Raw genomic sequence first — 18,785 nt, forward strand, 5'->3', positions numbered from 1 at the left:
TCTTCTTGCTGCTGCGGAATGGGAGTCTGGCCAGTGGTTACTCGCCCTACCTTCTCCGATAGGAACGCTCCTAGATAATGTCACTTTTCGTCTGGCTGCTAGTTTGCGGGTAGGGGCTGTGACTGATGTCCCGCATCGATGCCAATGTGGCTCCATGGTGGATAGCCTTGGTCATCATGGCCTCTCTTGTAGTAGGAGTGCTGGTCGGATTCCTCGTCATGCCAGCTTAAAGGATGTCATCCGAAGGGCTCTTGTCAGTGTAAAGGTGCCAGCTATACTGGAGCCTGTTGGCTTAGCGAGGGATGACGGCAAGAGGCCCGACGGCATGACGCTGGTGCCTTGGAGTATGGGGCGGCCTTTGGTTTGCGATGCTACATGTCTAGACACTTTTGCCGCGTCCCACTTCTCGGGCACCAGCACTGGTGCTGGTCTGCGGCTTCAACGGCTGAGGATAGCAAACGGCGCAAATACAGTACGCTCGGTAGTGGCTACGTGTTTGAGTCTTTTGGGGTGGAAACGTTAGGGCCATGGGAGCTCAGCGCCCGGCGTTTTTATAAGGGTTTAGCGTCGCGTTTTGTGGATGCCACGGGTGACCAAAGGGCTGGTCAGTATTTTGCCCAAAGAATTAGCATTGCAATTCAACGGGGAAATGTGGCCAGCCTGCTGGGCACACTTCCTGCTCGCGGCGAGTTAGAGGGTGCTTTTTATTTTTAGTTTTTTTTTAATGTATACGTTTAGAGTAAGTTGACGAAGCCTGTTGCAGATTTTACCGTTGTATTGTATTGTGACGACTGGTACACTGAAGGTACACTGCAGGTACAATATAACTGCATACTTTTAGTGCAGTATAATGCAAGATTTCATAGGCCCACCCGTCATCCTGACGTCAGAATGGCGGGTGGACCTTTTTTGTTGAATATCTCGTTTTAGGGAGAGATACACTTGATTGTATTAAAGGTACACTGAGGTATACCGAAGGTACAATATGTTTATAAATAATGCTGAGGTCCACCCGCCATCCTGACGCTCACCTTATCGAGGCCATAGTCTTTTTTAAAGACTTGAGCCCTTTAAAGAGAACTCTCAAATTATGTTCAAGTTTTTAAACAGTGATTGTCCCCACATTAAATTTGTGGGTTATGCACAAATCATAAAAAAAAAAACAATTTTCCTTTGTGTTATTCGTAGATAAAACCTATAAATTTTTGACGAAGTAGATACGAGGACTCCAGTCCTTTTAAGCTGTACTTAAAAAGCTCAATAAAGGAATCGAGTCGAGACTAAAATACTCGAAAGTTCATTAAGCGCAGAGTCGCTTAAAAACTACTACGGATTTCTTTAAATTTAGAGTTTGAAAACTTGAGTTCTTACTTCTTACCAACTCTAAACAAGTCAGAGCGAAAGGAACACGCTAATGACAGCTTACAGATATTGCGTCGATTTGGTCTATAGGCTAGAAATCCGTTAATGGGGTTTGCTGACTACCTAACCTCTTCTCTACCTCTTACTACCTAGATTGCCTCTTGCTCCTTTAGAGGGGACCTGCGTAAACGCATAATGTGTCATACGTCACTTACGCAACGGTTAAGTGCGTTATACAATCTCATTTACATTTGGAAACTGTCCCAGGGGATACATAGGTATTGCATGAAATGTACCGGATATCTGCATGTGCATAAGCAAATCGTTAGAAAAATATATAACTTTTATTGTTTGAGTATCTTGAGTACCCGGGTACGTCCCTAAGCCCTAAACTACATCCAAAAGAGAGGTGTGGGCATTGTGAAAGTCATCTTGCTTTGTGTGGTAGGGCACAGCACAGCGGATGTCATTCCAGATCTAGAGCAAAGCCCAACTGGGGAAGTACCTCCACTTTACAGAAAACCACAGCCAAATAACACTAGACCCTACTCATAGTGTTGTATTCCTGCTGGTGAATAAGGTTGCCAGAGTTCAACGAGGGTGCGGAGTGTGAGGGTCGGCAACGCGCATGTAACTCCTTCGGAGTTGCAGGCGTACATAGGCTATGAAGACTGCTTACCATCGGACGGGCCATATGCTTGTTTGCCATCACGTAGTATAAAAAAAAACGAATGATGGCCTGAAGTAATTCTGATTTAACAGGAATATTCCTCCGTTATTGTTCTCAAACAAACGGCAACGCGCATGTAACTCCTCTGGAGTTGCAGGCGTACATAGGCTAGGCAGACTGCTTACTTGTTTGCCACGGACGTAGTACAAAAAAACCTACTTTGAGTCGTAGCGTGTGTACTTTAACAGCGGAGCGGAAGCTACTAAGCCAATTTTGATGAATATGTCGATCAATTCTTCTTTACGGTCCAGACAAATAAGCTATACGTTTAATAACATAATAAGCTTAATTGTGAATGTCCATGGTAATCCGAAACCCATGAAATTAATTAAAATACCAATTAACAGGTATATTAAGCACAATGCCGAGGATACACTGGTAATTAATAATTACCACGCTTTATGTTCTATTCTATAATGGCGGCAACATTGTTATCATTTTCAATGTCGGTCCCGATACAAATTTTAACTTGTAAGTAAGTTTAGCTCATTGTAAGTTAAGTAAGTTTACAGATGTGCAAGTTGCGAAAAAAGAGTTTCTTTTTTTGCGATTTTTTATAGGACCTTTTTTATGGGACCTTACGTACCTTTTTACACTTTCGTGTTATTTGTAGTCAGGATCTCGAGGCCTTTTCATGCTTATAGGAGAAAAAATGTCGCATAATTGTCATACATTTTTCAAATTTTCCTTTTTGTTACCGTTATACGAAGTACCTATATGGTGAAATGGTATACATATATTTATCCCGTTGGACGAAAGAGCTCGTCATTCTGAGTAGAAATAACACAAAATTTATGAAAAAATACAAAATTAAAACAAGAAATATTACTTTGCTTATCCGCGAGAAAATTACGTGTTAGTCAATCAGTGCTAACCCGTTATACTTACTTGCGTATTTTTACATGCAATTAATGTTCCCACCCTCCCACCGCAAAAATAAATACGCAAATAAATATAACAACCCACCACCAAAAGTACAAAACTCGACACGTGTTTCGCCTCTCTACGAGGCATCCTCAGGAGATGCTGGAGATGTTGACGGTCTGACACCCGACAACTGACCAAACTCACTGACTGACTGACTGGTCAGTTGTCGGGTGTCAGACCGTCAACATCTCCAGCATCTCCTGAGGATGCCTCGTAGAGAGGCGAAACACGTGTCGAGTTTTGTACTTTTGGTGGTGGGTTGTTATATTTATTTGCGTATTTATTTTTGCGGTGGGAGGGTGGGAACATTAATTGCATGTAAAAATACGCAAGTAAGTATAACGGGTTAGCACTGATTGACTAACACGTAATTTTCTCGCGGATAAGCAAAGTAATATCTCTTGTTTTAATTAGCATGGATTTCCGCAAAGTAACGCCTGATTCTATTAAATACAAAATTAATGTGGCTTTTTTTTAAGGATCGATTGAAATTTTCCAAAAAGTTGTGAAAGTTTACGGAAATTTCACAGGAAACAATAGAAATTATCATGAAGCAACTTTTAAGCTCTAATTCGCGTATATTCGTAACTTTCATTAGAAAAATGAAAATTTCGATACAAAAATATGAGTTTTCCAGAAAAAATTCCGACCCGTTAATTCTTGTGTTAAACATTTTGCATAAACCGTTCATTGTCGATTTTAGCTGATTCGACATATTCCAAAATTAAACTTAGGTAGATAGGTACTAAATAGGTTAACTCCTACAGAGTTATGTGGCCTACGAGTACTTATTACTTCTATTCTACGCCTTAATCATATATAAATCTTTTACGGGCAACTTTTATAGGCAATATTTAATTAATTGATGAAATCTCCTCCTTCTTCCTCGCGTTGTCCCGGCATTTTGCCACGGCTCATGGGAGCCTGGGGTCCGCTTGACAACTAATCCCAAGATTTGGCGTAGGCACTAATTTTTACGAAAGCGACTGCCATCTGCCCTTCCAACCCAGAGGGTAAACTAGGCCTTGTTGGGATTAGTCCGGTTTCCTCACGATGTTTTCCTTCACCGAAAAGCGGCTGGTAAATATCAAATGATATTTCGTACATAAGTTCCGAAAAACTCATTGGTACGAGCCGGGGTTTGAACCGGCGACCTCCGGATTGCAAGTCGCACGCTCTTACCGCTAGGCCACCAGCGCTTCTTTAATTAATTGATGAAATATTTAAATTAAATGTATGTCAGTTACTTTTGAGTTTCAGTAAAATAAATATCAAAATAAAAGCAAGTTAAATATATATTTACAATTAAATCGCAAGTCTATGCAGTCCTTTTATTTTTGCCTTTACTTTAAATTTTGTTTTTGTTTGGAACGAAGTAATTGAACCCATATATGTATGCCTATTCGATCGTTTTTAACCCACTGGAAAAAAACTCGTTTCTAGTCATTAAAAAAGTAGAAGATAGCTAAACTTCGAGGATTTCAAATCAAAAACTATTATTTAGGAACCATATTAAATATAATTATTTCGAACCATGAAAGCCAAAAAAATTTATCAATTTTAATAAATACGCACTTTATATGCGTCACTGCTTTATTAAAACGCGTTGCGAATCCCAAACGATTCACGTCACGACCCTCAAAAATCCTTGAAGCTAATAATAATCTCATTTTGCACACTTAACCCCCAATTTATCGCCCTGTCATACTTGATTAGCTTAAACAATTATATCGTTACCTCGTCCTTCTACCACGCCTGCAACCCGCTTCACACGCTCAGTTGCCTTCGCGACACCAGCACAGTACCACGCGAACATGACGGGCGCAGACATTTGTTTACTTGTTTTATTAGTACTTCAAGTTAAAGGGGCTCCGGATCCCCAGTTAGACTTACCACCGATACCCCAAGTTTCGACGCAGAGGAATTTTGGATACGGTCTTCTGTCCAGCACACCAAATAATTTCCAGTATAGTACCCCTCGACCTGTTTCGAGCACTCCAGGAGTATACCCAGTTTCTTCCACCCCTTTTAATACGGGGATTAGTCCTGATATTAATAATAATGGATATCCAAGCTTGGATTATGGGAATAGAAGGAATCCAAGTTCAACTGGACGACCTTACGACAATGATGATAGAATAGATGTTAACAATGACCCAAATTTTAGAAGAAACGATCCCGGCTTCGCTAGGAATGATCCTAATTATCTTGGAGCGAATCCTTACGATATAAGAGGGAACGGGATAGATGATAGATTGGAAAGGGTGAATATACAGCAAGTGAGGGAGTTTCTCGCTCAGGCGGACGAGCAGGCTTCGAAGGAGTGCACTAATAATGTGGCTGCCCAGTGGAACTTTGAGACTGAAGTTACTGATGCTACTCAACATGCTGCGGTGAGTACGCTTTATCTTCTATTTACCATTTATTATCTTCTTGTCTATTTTTTATATAACCGCAATTAATTTAAACTAAAGACGTAGGTTTTAGTGATATAAAAGTATTCTGAAAGTTTTTTATTTAGTTTTAACCGGAGTATAATACATTTTTGATTATTTTTTGAGCAGCAATGTATTTCGTACATTAAAGTCACTTGTGACAGTCGTGACGTCGTCATTGAATGCGACTTTTTGAGCCAAAATAAAGAAGAGTTGAGTCATAACAACCCCAAGGGAGGTGGGAATCGGAAGTTTTTTTGACTTTTCGCGGACATAGCAAGTAGATGTTAGTAAAGTTAATAAAACAAAGAACTCAATTGATTTCATGTGAAATTTGCTCATTGAGATAACATTTGAGTGGCATGCGACGATTGAAAAAGTTTATAGCTTGTGCAAAATAAACAATTAGTTAAACAATAGGCACCACCCGCGACTCAAACTAAGTTCTCTGAATGCATTATGCAAATTTTTCATATTTAAACATGTAAAAAAATATACTTCGGGGCTTTTTGCAATTTTAGAAGTTAGCATCTTTCCTTCGTTTTATTTGTATGTGTATATTACTTTTGTTAAAAACGGTGAAAACAAGATCTTTTTTCACATTTTTTTTTTAATTTCGTTAAATGTTAATAAACATCTTTTTATCGATTTAGAAGAGAATTAAATAAAATGGTGTAAGTATGTGGTGTAATTATAACTTTGACAAAGTTATAAGTTTATGTGCTCAGATAAATATCGACATTTCTGTAACTTCTACAGCTTTTTGGAATATTTTTACCTAGTCCGTTTTTTTCAGATTAGACATTTTATAACCTCAAAAGTAGTGATAACTTTTTTCCTCGAAAATTAAATCTGATTAACTATTCATTGTATTGTCGTTTACATATTATTGCACCGCAATATTAGATATCATAGGAACCCTATCATTTCGGAAGGAAAAGTTAATTACCATTACTTCTTAGAAATTTATAAAAATGCTAATTAAAAAAAAAACAGAGTATAGAGAAGTTTTTCATATACATATACAAACAAAATTGTTTTAGGTAATCATGGTAGGTTATTCACTCATGATGAAATACTTAACGTTTTTCACATTATTGGTTTTGTATGAAAATATCAAAACAAAAATAAAAGTAATATTAATTGGCGGTCATTCTATTAATTAGGTAATCATATTAACACGTTAACAACAGTCTCCATACTAAATGTGTGCATTTCTTCGTACGTCCAATCTAATTATTTCAATCACAGGTCCCGGGCTCCACATATGGGTCACTAAGAAAAAAACAAGCACGAACTCCAATTTGAACAATAATTTTCTGTATACAGCTGTCAAGCTAGCCAAAAATATTATTATATAAGACTTATCCCTATATTATCATGCAGTATAAAGTTATACTCATCTCAGAGCCTACCTGGTCATATTTACGTGACCCATATGCAGGGCAGATAGTTCAGTGTGGAGATAGTTCAGCATGACCCATATATGGGGCACTGGGCTGTGAACGTGTTAACTCTACAGAATGTGTCAAGTAATCACATCTCACAAAAACCATTAGCTATTTTTTTTTTACATACCATTAGTTACCTAATAGAAAATTCCCAAATACGCCATAAACTACAAACACTTTTGTATGGAAAATGACCCGCGAATATCCCTCTTAAAGTTTAGTAATTTAAGAACTTAACTACTTAAACTTAAATAAGTATGACAAACGACACAAACGAAATGCTAGTGCCATGTTCTAACAGCAACTTAACTGTTCAAATATGGACCTTATATATACACAATAAGGTTTACAAATCGTCAACCAACTGACAATGTCATTCACGAATAGGATAGTCATTAAACTAACGACGTTTTGTTTTCCCGATTATCATCGTATAAACAATACACGTATGAAATGACGTGATTTTAATGTAGGCCTGAGAACCGTCTCCTGAGTTACCTCTGAACTCCTGCTTAAACCTTATCTTGGCATTGTCGCACCCGTGATACATGGAACATTAAAAAATCTAGCACGTTCACTTTATTACCTAACATAATAATTCTGCTATAAATATGTGATTTACATACTGGTCGTATTTAAAATCAATGAATACACAGAATCTTTACATGAAACTGTTATGTATCATATTTGATACATTGTTGGGAACTCAGAAAAGTACATATACTTGTATTACATTTACTATATTGCAAAGTTGTCGACAAAATAGGTTTACATGATTTGTATTTTTTTTAATATACTTGTGGGGTTGCAAAAAATGTCTCAAATATGTTTTTTTTTTTAAGTAATAGATGTTATTTATTACTATGCCCCTAAGTTATTTTGTTTTTACTATTAATGATTTCCTTACTTTACTTATTTTACACATTTTTTTTTTCGTATTTTTTGAATCGCTATGGGATGAAACAATTATACCATGTGATCAGGTATCCGTAGACATTATTTATTAATTCTACATGTGTAAATAGTCACTTGATGATTTAGATTGCATTTTACTGATAATAAATGATGATTTTTGTTGCATTATATGTTTAATTTTTATTAAAATCCATATTGTCTTCTAAAAAGTAGGCAACCAGTTTATCGACGAAGAGTTGGCATTGTATCAAATATGATACATCTGATTTTCCAAATGATCTGTGTCAAAGATTTTTCACATTGCCTGAGAAGATAAACATTACAGTTAGTATAAGATAGATAGATAGATAGATAAATCATTTATTTGGCAGCTGCAAAAACACACAATATAAAGTTTAAATCATCATAAAGAACACAAATTATTACAGGAACAAAATAAAAATAGCACAAAAGAAAATTGAGACAACAAAATAGGCATAATTAATAAACAATAAAATAAAATAAATATAACTGCATTATGAAAAGAGGTTTATTATTCGTAATTACTTAGATGTGCAACTTAGAAAGCGCTTTGCAAGAAATACCTATGTACAAAACTATTAAGGAAAAACCTAGAGGTACCATCAATTTATTCGAAGATCCATACATTTTTATAAGTTTTGAAAATGTAATGGTGAAGTTTAAAAAATAAATCATTCCCATTCAGAAATTACGAATAGATTGCAAGTTACCACATATTTTTTGTTGAAAATAAAATTTTAATTACCTACTATAATTTAGCTCAACTTGCACCCATAATAAACTTGTAAGACGGCACACCATGTTTAAGTAATGATCTCAGCCATACATTTAACCATACAAAGTTGCGTTCATGGAAAGTTTCCGGGTTCTCCCACGGCACAATGGTCGATATCACCAGTTTCCTCTGTCTTCACCCGTTTTTCTGATAAGAGAGCTGTATTGTTACACTTTAACACAGCCAAATCGTAGGCCAAAGTCGCTAACCTCTTTAAAAGAAAGATTACTGTGAAGAGATTTGCAATTTTAGCGAGCTACACATAAAGTCGAAAACCCTCTGACTCGGCCTAAGGGAGATACGAGGTTTGCGATTTTATTCGAAAACATTCTTTGTAAAAGGTATTGTAGTGCAAGACGCTTACGCCATTATTATACAGGGCTCAGTACGATTCAAACGTACTTCGACGTAAATGCTTCTGGTATAAGGTTTATTTTCCCGTATATCCATTGTCAGTTTGTAGAATGTCATTTACGTCTTTATGAATAAAACGGTAGTGTCTTATTGTCTAATGTTTTCATATTAATACATATCTTATTCTCGTATCTTGTTTTCGATATTATGTAAAGTAAACCTTACGCTATTCGATTTAAAGTTGATTTTATTATTGCGATTAGACGAGATAAGATACGCTTTGGATTATAAATGGAGTAATTTCTAAGGGAGGTATGAACTTTTCTCGCGATAGCAATTGACTTTGCGTTCACACTTATTTTAACTATAATTATTCCGAAAAAGTTAATGACTTACAATAATTATTGTAATGGAGCTTTAATAAAATTTTACAAATAAGATTGTGACGATGAATGGGTATGATGATGAAGGTCTGTAAAAATACCTATGCATTATTAACCCCATTCCATCCTCCTCAATTCTGAATTCATTTGGTTTCACTCGCATGCTTGGTTTAGCTAAAATAACCTTGATTGTAAGTATGTAAGTAAATATTATTTATTGCACGAACAATTATACATTTTACATACATGTGAAACTACAAATAAATTTTAAAAGAAAATAGAACCAGGTAACAACAGGCGGTCTTATCGCTAAAAAGGCTATAGTTGTTGTTGTTCTTGGCGGTGTGGGCACGACTAGTAACGACGACTTTAGGTGTTTTTGGCATTCAAAAGGTTAAGCTTCGCATCAACCCTTTCTTCCAAACAGCTCACATTAACCGGAGTTATGGACAAACAATTGATAATCAGTTCTAATTAAAACATTATTCCGACCTACAAACATAAAAACCAAAGGTCACCATACAAAAAAGACAAATAAGTCGTGTCATATTTAAGTACATACATGGATCATGGTTCCCACGTTATGGATTGTAAGAAACAAATTAATATAGATAAAGATCTATGCGTAATCATGCACTAATATATACAAGCCAATTTGAACGTACCTCCTGACATTAAACCGATATTAGATTGGTATTGGATTCATATCAGGTGATGAATGATAGCATTCGCGCGGGCGTCTAAATCAAAGAGTATAGAAGCGTATTGTCAAAGTAAATTTTGTAGCCAACTAAATTTACTGCCATCTTTAGACACAGGACTAAAACTCTTAGATGACATATGGCTATTTGACCTACGTTCTTTCATTGATACATGTTAAATATCGAACGGTATATCGCCATCTAATGGAGCATAAATTTGTCTTGATTTTTCGAGGCAGGTTTGTAGTAGTAAGTTACATATATCTTTGTAAATACTTATGCGAACAACTCTATAATAACTATATAATTGTAATATCCGTTAGATGTTAGGTGCACGTTCGAATGGCCCGATGTAGTTGTATATAATGATTGGTGCTTATAATAAATAGGTTAGGTATTATTTGCGTGATTGAAAACGATTGAGAAGGGTCTAGAAAGAATGTAATTCTGAGAAAAAACATCAAATAGGTAAATGACGAGTAAAATTATAAATACCGTCAACCGGGGTAAACACCGGGGGAACACCCCAACCATCCCTATACCCGTCCCTATTCACCCTGGTTGCTTGGTTGGCTGGCTGGCTGGTGGTTGGTTGGCTGGTTGGTGGTACCTAGAATGTTTTGCCGTGTAGGTGGGTAATTTAATTTAATTTTGTAATTTTTTTTTTTACTTTGGGAATTTTAATGTTATTTCTACAAAAAATCACGAGAACTTTCGATAGGAGCAAAAAAAGTTCCAAATTTTTCAATACTTCTTCGATCTTTCCATTCCGTAAAAAATGGTAATAGAATGAAAATATCTGAAATATTTTTTTCCTATTGGGATTGAAAAGCCTCGTCATTTTGAGTATAAATTTTATAGCATAAAAATTTCAATATAAAAAAAAATGTAAAGTGTAAAAATGTAAAGTCTTTAAACAAAATGGCCCAAATATATTCTAAATAGAATTTGTAAAGAGACATTAATCTGTCTCTCTTTTTCAAAACTTCGAAAATGATCAATTTAATATTGTTACCAAACTCTAGTAAATCAATAGATCGATGATTAGTAAATCGAAAGCTTACCAAATATCCGTCCGCCATTGTTGTGCGGATGTCATGGCTGTCAACGATTCGCTTTTGTAACCTGACAGATAACAGCCATTGACGGACCTTGGTCAACTCTGAATAGGGATTTTTGTGACAAGTAACCAATTGAAAACAAAAGGTAGACAGCTTTTGAAATATTAAGAGGAATTCCTAGTTGCGATTTTTCCATACAAACGCTCTCGACTGATTCCTCCCTGGATTTTTAACCTAGAGCAGTGATTTTTTCAAATAAGATCAATATCATCAATATCTGTGCCGCTATGTTTAGCTTTTTTGGATTATTTTATTTTGAAGAAAGATACAGCGCCTCGAAAATCGCAAAAACGGCTAAATTGAATTGGCTGTAAAAAAAGGCACAGTATACAAATATGACAAAAAATATCCAAAAAATCAAAACATAGCGGCATAGATTATTTCTTCCTCTTGCAAGTTCCAAAATTTCATAATGATTAGTTGCGTTTTGGAGGAGGAAACAACAAAGAAAAGTGTTCGATCGTAACTGATAACTAGTAAGACGGAATTAGTTTTTGATCGCAACCGGTTTCGTACAAGGCAGAAATAGTTTTCGATCGCATCTGGTTACGAAGCTCTAGTTGCGTACGCGGCCGAAGGGGGGTAAATACCGGATGCGGGTGAAGAACGTAGGACATTCATTTCCCCCTAATTTGGCTTTATTTTTTAATATTGGCAACATTGTGTAAGACGCCATTTCATTGCGCCTCGACTGTCAGTGTCCCCGCGTCGCTCAGGGAGTCGGGCTTGTGCTATGTGCAATCACAGAGAGCAAGGTAAATTTCGCGAATTCTTCCTTCTATCCGATCTTCGCTCTGTAATTTATTTTGCGTATTGTGATGAAACTGTGTTTGTTTTTGTAATTGTGTTAACAGACCTAGCACTGCTGTAGACCGATATCCGATCTTGACCCTTCCAGGTAAAGATCGGACCAGAAACAATCAGATCTTTACCTATTTAAAAAACAGCAGTGATTATCAAACTTTAAATTTTCTTCAATTTACCTACTGACCTTAATTATCACATTTATTGTTTTCTTGATCACACTTTCGTACCATTATTTTTATCCACCACCAGCGCGACGGTTACTGACAATGTAATTTTTTTAATTTCCGCAACCCAAAGGTTGCCTTTTAGCGATAAGACCGCATGTTGTTTACCTGTGCTTATGTGTATGTTTTCTTTTGTATTGTTTTCTTTTATTGAGGTGTGCAATAAAGAGTATTTATATTGTATAGGGATGATGATACATGTTGAAATTTATAACAAAATCGAGTAAAATAGATAGCAAATGAGCAATTTTTCGCAATAAAGTACCTACACATACGGATGCATATGTAGATATGTGCACGCATACATACATTGCTAGTTTCGGATACAAAATAGAGATAGGGCTTCGAAATTAGTTTCCTTAAAATGCTTCAAGAGGGTTCTCTTTTCCTATACAACGTGTCCCAAAACTCAACGATAAGCCAGCACCAGAGGATGGAGCTGCTTATGATTAGTCGAGAAAAAATAAGGAAAAAAATATATCTCAATTATTTTAGAAATTACAGAAAAAAAATGAAATTCATCGAAAATCGACATCCCTAATGCTATTTTTAACGACCATGTCACAAATATTCAAATATTACTGTTTTTTTTTTTGTTTTTGGAAACTTAAGTAGCCCTGCTATCTAACACAGTTCTTAAAAATACCATAATACATGTAGTTTTTACACAAAAAATAATCAAAATTCATTTTGTCCCTACAATTTTGAAAGATTTTTTCTTACAGTCCACTTTCAATCATCATGGTGTAAAAAAATAGTATCGACACCACTATGGCAATTATTTACAAAAGTTGACGCAACTAACCAAGATTCCAAAATGGTATAATACTTTAGGAAACCTAGTCACAAAAAAAAACAACGAATTTTTAAACAAGAATCGACATTATTTAATGTTGGCGGTAATCACTTTTACTGTACCCAAAAAAGGATTTTTGTTGTTGAAAAATGTTGAATAAATGCAAAGAAATGGTACAATTTTTTTTCCTTTTTTTTAAATTCATTTACTACATTATTAATACTACAGTAAATGTTCAAATTGCCTGCCACCGGCATTAATACAGACATGACATCGCCTTAGAAATGATCGTTTTATCCGTCGTGCATATCTTCTACTAGCAACATTGGACGAGCTTCGCCAAAAAATCACACAAGCTGCGGATCATATCAATGGTAGAAGATATGCACGACGGATAAAACGATCATTTCTAAGGCGATGTCATGTCTGTATTAATGCCGGTGGCAGGCAATTTGAACATTTACTGTAGTATTAATAATGTAGTAAATGAATTTAAAAAAAGGAAAAAAAAATGTACCATTTCTTTGCATTTATTCAACATTTTTCAACAACAAAAATCCTTTTTTGGGTACAATAAAAGTGATTACCGCCAACATTAAATAATGTCGATTCTTGTTTAAAAATTCGTTGTTTTTTTTTGTGACTAGGTTTCCTAAAGTATTATACCATTTTGGAATCTTGGTTAGTTGCGTCAACTTTTGAAAATAATTGCCATAGTGGTGTCGATACTATTTTTTTTACACCATGATGATTGAAAGTGGACTGTAAGAAAAAATCTTTCAAAATTGTAGGGACAAAATGAATTTTGATTATTTTTTGTGTAAAAACTACATGTATTATGGTATTTTTAAGAACTGTGTTAGATAGCAGGGCTACTTAAGTTTCCAAAAACAAAAAAAAAACAGTAATATTTGAATATTTGTGACATGGTCGTTAAAAATAGCATTAGGGATGTCGATTTTCGATGAATTTCATTTTTTTTCTGTAATTTCTAAAATAATTGAGATATATTTTTTTCCTTATTTTTTCTCGACTAATCATAAGCAGCTCCATCCTCTGGTGCCGGCTTATCGTTGAGTTTTGGGACACGTTGTATATTTACTTTACTCTTTACATACGAACCTTACATTTTATAAAAAAAAAGATTGTATATCAACTATATATATAATTGCAAAAGTAAACCAACAAAATCGCAATTTAAATTATTTTCCATACTTCAAGATGGGCTCTCAGTGACCTTGACCTTTTTAAAGAACTACTTAGTCTTTTTGATTTCTAAGTTTGATTCTTATTTTTTTGGCGACCTTCATTAAAAATGACTGGGCACGATTATTTTTTATTTTGATTTTTGTCCCTCCTACTTAAGTACTTAATATCTTCCAGTACATTCCATTCAATAAACAATACATTTACACTTTCCCTAAACCTGTACAGTTCACGAAATCTTAAATTGTCAAAACTTCGCAACGTATCTATTATTTTAGTGTTTTTTTTTTATTACTTCGGGTAAACCTTACAATAAGAGGTTTCTTAGCACATTGTTTACTTATCAAATTGCCTTATAACATAGGTATCAAAGTTTGAGAGCCACAATTTTACCAATTTTTGTATCAGGGTTAAGATCGGATACAAAAGGGTAAACACCGGACCTATTTCTTTGTGATACCTTATTCTCTTTCCATTAGAAGCAACTTTTTTTCACCATCCAATGTTCTCCCTTGATGGCAAAACACTCGTTACCCTAAAAAAAGTATGTCTCATCTTTACACAGGTACAAAACTAAAACCGTTCTATATTGAAGATTACCAAAATTCAGGCCGAATCTACGGTTATTATTTAACGATTCGCTACGTACTTCAAGAATCTGTCACGTGTTGAGATCTCGAAAAACATTTTTTCACGAGTTCTCTCAGTTGGTCCCAAAATTGTCCGGCATTATCCCAACATACTTTACCCAGATTGTCATTGCGATACGTTCTTCAATAAGGCGGCCCAAGTTTAGCCCCATCGTTCTACAAGTTAAATAGATTGTAGTTTAACCATAGGTATATTTATACCTACTTACAAAATTTCACAACACACCATGATCACTCCCAACTTACTGATACGGATAGGTACAGTCAAGTGTAAAAATATGGGTGTACACATCTTACTCAAAAATATGTCCCATAGCATCTTATTCCAGTGTAATAAGAGCGTAGTACCATATTTATGAGACGATTCTTTCGATACATATTTTTGCACTTGACTGTACGACGACAACCGAAGCTGAGACATCATTCTTTTTGCAGTTTTTACCTTTATGGTAATTAATATCAATCAATCATTTATTATTTCGTCATCATAGGTGTAAAATACATTTAGTACAGGTGATAGGGTGTTTGGTATTAGGGTGTAATAGATACAGTATAATATAAAAATGAAAAACAATATTACGTGGTAACAACAAAAACAACTTGCGTCGGGCAGCGCAGAATAAATTCCGTCCGGCTCGCGGGCGATGTCGACGGAACGGCGCGCAAAGAGCGATCGCACGAGTCTCGCGCCTGTGTGCGCGCACTCACACTTAGATAGTTCCGACTCCCGCCCACCGCAGCGCGACAGAAACATAGCTTCAAAAATTCGAGATTTGAAAAGTTGCTCAGCTAGGAATTGCTCTTAAAGCGCTGGTGGCCTAGCGGTAAGAGTATGCGACTTGCAATCCGGAGGTCGCGGGTTCAAACCCCGGCACGTACCAATGAATTTTTCGGAACTTATGTGTGAAGTATCATTTGATATTTACCAGTCGCTTTTCGGTGAAGGAAAACATCGTGAGGAAACTGGACTTATCCCAGGCCCAGTTTACCCTCTGGATTGGAAGATCAGATGGCAGTCGCTTTCGTAAAAACTAGTGCCTACGCCAATTCTCGGGATTAGTTGCCAAGCGGACCCCAGGCTTCCATGAGCCGTGGCAAAATTCCAGGACAACGCAAGGAAGAAGAAGAGACAGCTTTTGAAATATGGTCCCGCCGAGTTTCTTGCCTTTAAATCGACACGAGTTGCGAATTACCTATTCGCACATGTATCGTACAACGTTTTACAGTACATATGGCCCTTTAAATATTCGACACAGTAACGTAATATGCTAATTTTCGCACTAGTGCGTTAAAGTAGCACCATATGTACTGTAAAAACTATTTTTATCTTTATTTAAAGTTGACCCCTACATAAATTAACTAAAGTGATATGATAAAAATTAAATACCTACTGCACCTTTCATATGTGTGTGATGGAACGTGGATTCAAACCTCGGTCGTGCTGTGTAGAGCAGAAAAACTTGTTCTCGAAAAAAATGCATAAAAGATGAATAAAAATTCGGTCAGGATCCTTATCATACAGACAAAAAGTTACTTGTTTTTGTGAGACCTATTTTTTAACTCATGCGTCCTTAAGTGTCAAAATCAAAAATAGAAACAACATGACCTAATTCTTAAGTTCATTTGTAAGTCATACAGATTTTCATAAACTCATTAATCTCAAACGCATTTGACAAATCAATAGCTCAAAACAAAATGGATGCCCATTCAAAATGGCTTCCGCGCTTATCGTAGACCTGAACAATAAGATAATTCATTTACCAAGGCTGTTGCATTGTATGGGCCATTATATAAAGGATAACAATTTTAACTGCTTTGAGACCATAGTGGTGATAATAGTTTGTTTGTTTTTGGTGGTGGTCTTGGGTGGTTGACCAATTGAATATTTAGGATAATGATATCCTAATTTCGTAATTATGATTTGTGATAGTTCTGAACCGATTAAGTTCGTGTTGATACATTGAGGTACATCTATGTCAGTGTGATATGATACATAAGTCCTAATGTAAAAAATAATTTAATGTAGACAGAATTTGACTAAGCTGAGAAAAAAAGTGAGCTGAGACACAACGTAAATATAATTTGTATTGGGAAAATCGATCAAATAAGCACGAGATGCTCTTGAAAAGTGCAGAGTCCAGGGCACTACTTCTATCAATTGTTTGGACATTTTTAGAATGCGTTGTCTAAAGTGTGTTGATGTCAAATTTTATATAGATATCTTATATTATGGCTAGAATACCTAGCTAGAAGAAACGAAAAAAACAGTATTCATTCAACAATAGAATAACATTCGAATAAATTTATTGACCACAATACCTAGTCAATTACTTTCTGCGCAAAAAAATCTTATTAATTACCCCTTGAATGAAATCTGTTAGGCACGCACCTTGCAAAAAATCTCCAAATCTCTGTACATTATAAACTTTGCAAAAAACTGGAGCATTGTCGTCACGTTTTTAGCTGACCATGTTTTAGTTTTTTTTTTTATGAGGTCCTTTTGTTGACCGCTGTTATATTTTTTATTTGTTATTTTTCTGGCCGCAAGACTAGTGCCTATCAATTTTGATGTTTCCTGGTGCGTCACAGAATAAGAGAATCGTGCTATTTTATTTTATGACCTGGTCTGCGAAAATGCAGATAGCCTGATGTCAAGGAGGACTACATAAAACCAAGATTTTAAAAGATTTACTTGGGGTTTTCACCAAACTGTCTGTCACCATTAAAGTCTTCGCTAAATTTTGTTGTATGGGAAGTTTCATAGATCTTTGCTGCGTGACGTTGATCAGTCTGTTAACTGCGTTAACTGTTGGTGTAACTAGCTCTTAGTCATCTTTTTTACTTTAAAATATTTAGTTCTATAGATGGGTTTTCTTCAACGGGTCTCTTATAAAAGAAAACAGAAAGAAGTTTTGTTTTTTCTATGGACATTATTGACAATGTTTTATTTACACCAGTGGCTATATATTTTCTCGTTAAATAGTCTGACAGCAGGTGTAATCCAGCGTAGCGGAGAAGAAAACCAATGCTATTGGTTGATACCCACACGTCTCCTGTCATTTTCGCCTCAGTTAAAAGGCAGCCTTAAGATAAGATCTTCTTAGCATATTTACGTCCACTGCTAAATATAAGCCTCTTTCATGGATTTCCATGTTGTTCTGTATGCGGCGGTTCTATGCCAGGTCGGCCCTGCCGTCTTTCTGGTATCATCCGACCATCTGGCTTGTGGTTTTCCGTCACATCGGCTACCCAGTCCAGGTCTCCAGAACAGTATACGCTGGCCCCATCGGTCATCATCCCTGCGACAAATATGGCCGGCCCATTCCCACTTTAGCTGCGCAATTTTTTTGGCGATGTCGGTAACATTCGTGCGTTGGCGAATGTTGTCATTCTGTCTCGTAGGGAGATAAGAGAAAACACAAGTTAACAAATTCAGTTCTTAACCTCTAGTGTAAATTTATTCGATTTCGTGATGTGACATACGCGTTTGCGTTAAGTCTTATTTAGTATGAGATTTAGAAACAGCGCGCCAAGCAGGACGTTTTGGAGGCTCAAAATCCAATACAAAATGAGACTTAAGGAAAACGCGTAAGTCACGTTACGCCATCGAATAAATGTACACTAGCGGTACTTTATGGCTGTCTGGAATTACAGCATTTAAATTAGAACCCATAATAATCCAAATTGCTATTCACGTATTAAAGGCGTCGCGCAGGTAATCACAGTAAAACCAAAAAGTTGTTTACCTGTGAATGGTATAACCATATATAATATCTGAGCACGTACTCTAACCTTATAACATTAGAAGCGTGTTCAGATATTTGTGAGAGTCTCGGCCGCTCCGATATATCTGAAGGCGATTTTTTTTTTAATTTAGTGTCCACTTTGAATTTAAGATAGCCCTTGCAAGAAAATTAGTTCTGACAT

At 35.9% G+C, this 18,785-nt stretch overlaps 1 protein-coding gene across 1 annotated transcript in view; it reads left to right on the top strand.

The window, feature by feature from the left end:
* Positions 1-4,779: 4,779 nt before the first annotated feature.
* The window catches only part of LOC133520849 (angiotensin-converting enzyme), a 63,296-nt gene continuing 49,290 nt past the window's right edge, over positions 4,780-18,785 (top strand). The window contains exon 1 of the mRNA XM_061855535.1: positions 4,780-5,412. Within this exon, the coding sequence (XP_061711519.1) occupies positions 4,834-5,412 (579 nt within the window). The 5' untranslated portion in view covers positions 4,780-4,833. The remainder of the gene's footprint in view (positions 5,413-18,785) is intronic.

Source organism: Cydia pomonella, chromosome 8 (assembly GCF_033807575.1).
Source record: "Cydia pomonella isolate Wapato2018A chromosome 8, ilCydPomo1, whole genome shotgun sequence".
Taxonomy (NCBI): Eukaryota; Metazoa; Arthropoda; class Insecta; order Lepidoptera; family Tortricidae; genus Cydia; species Cydia pomonella.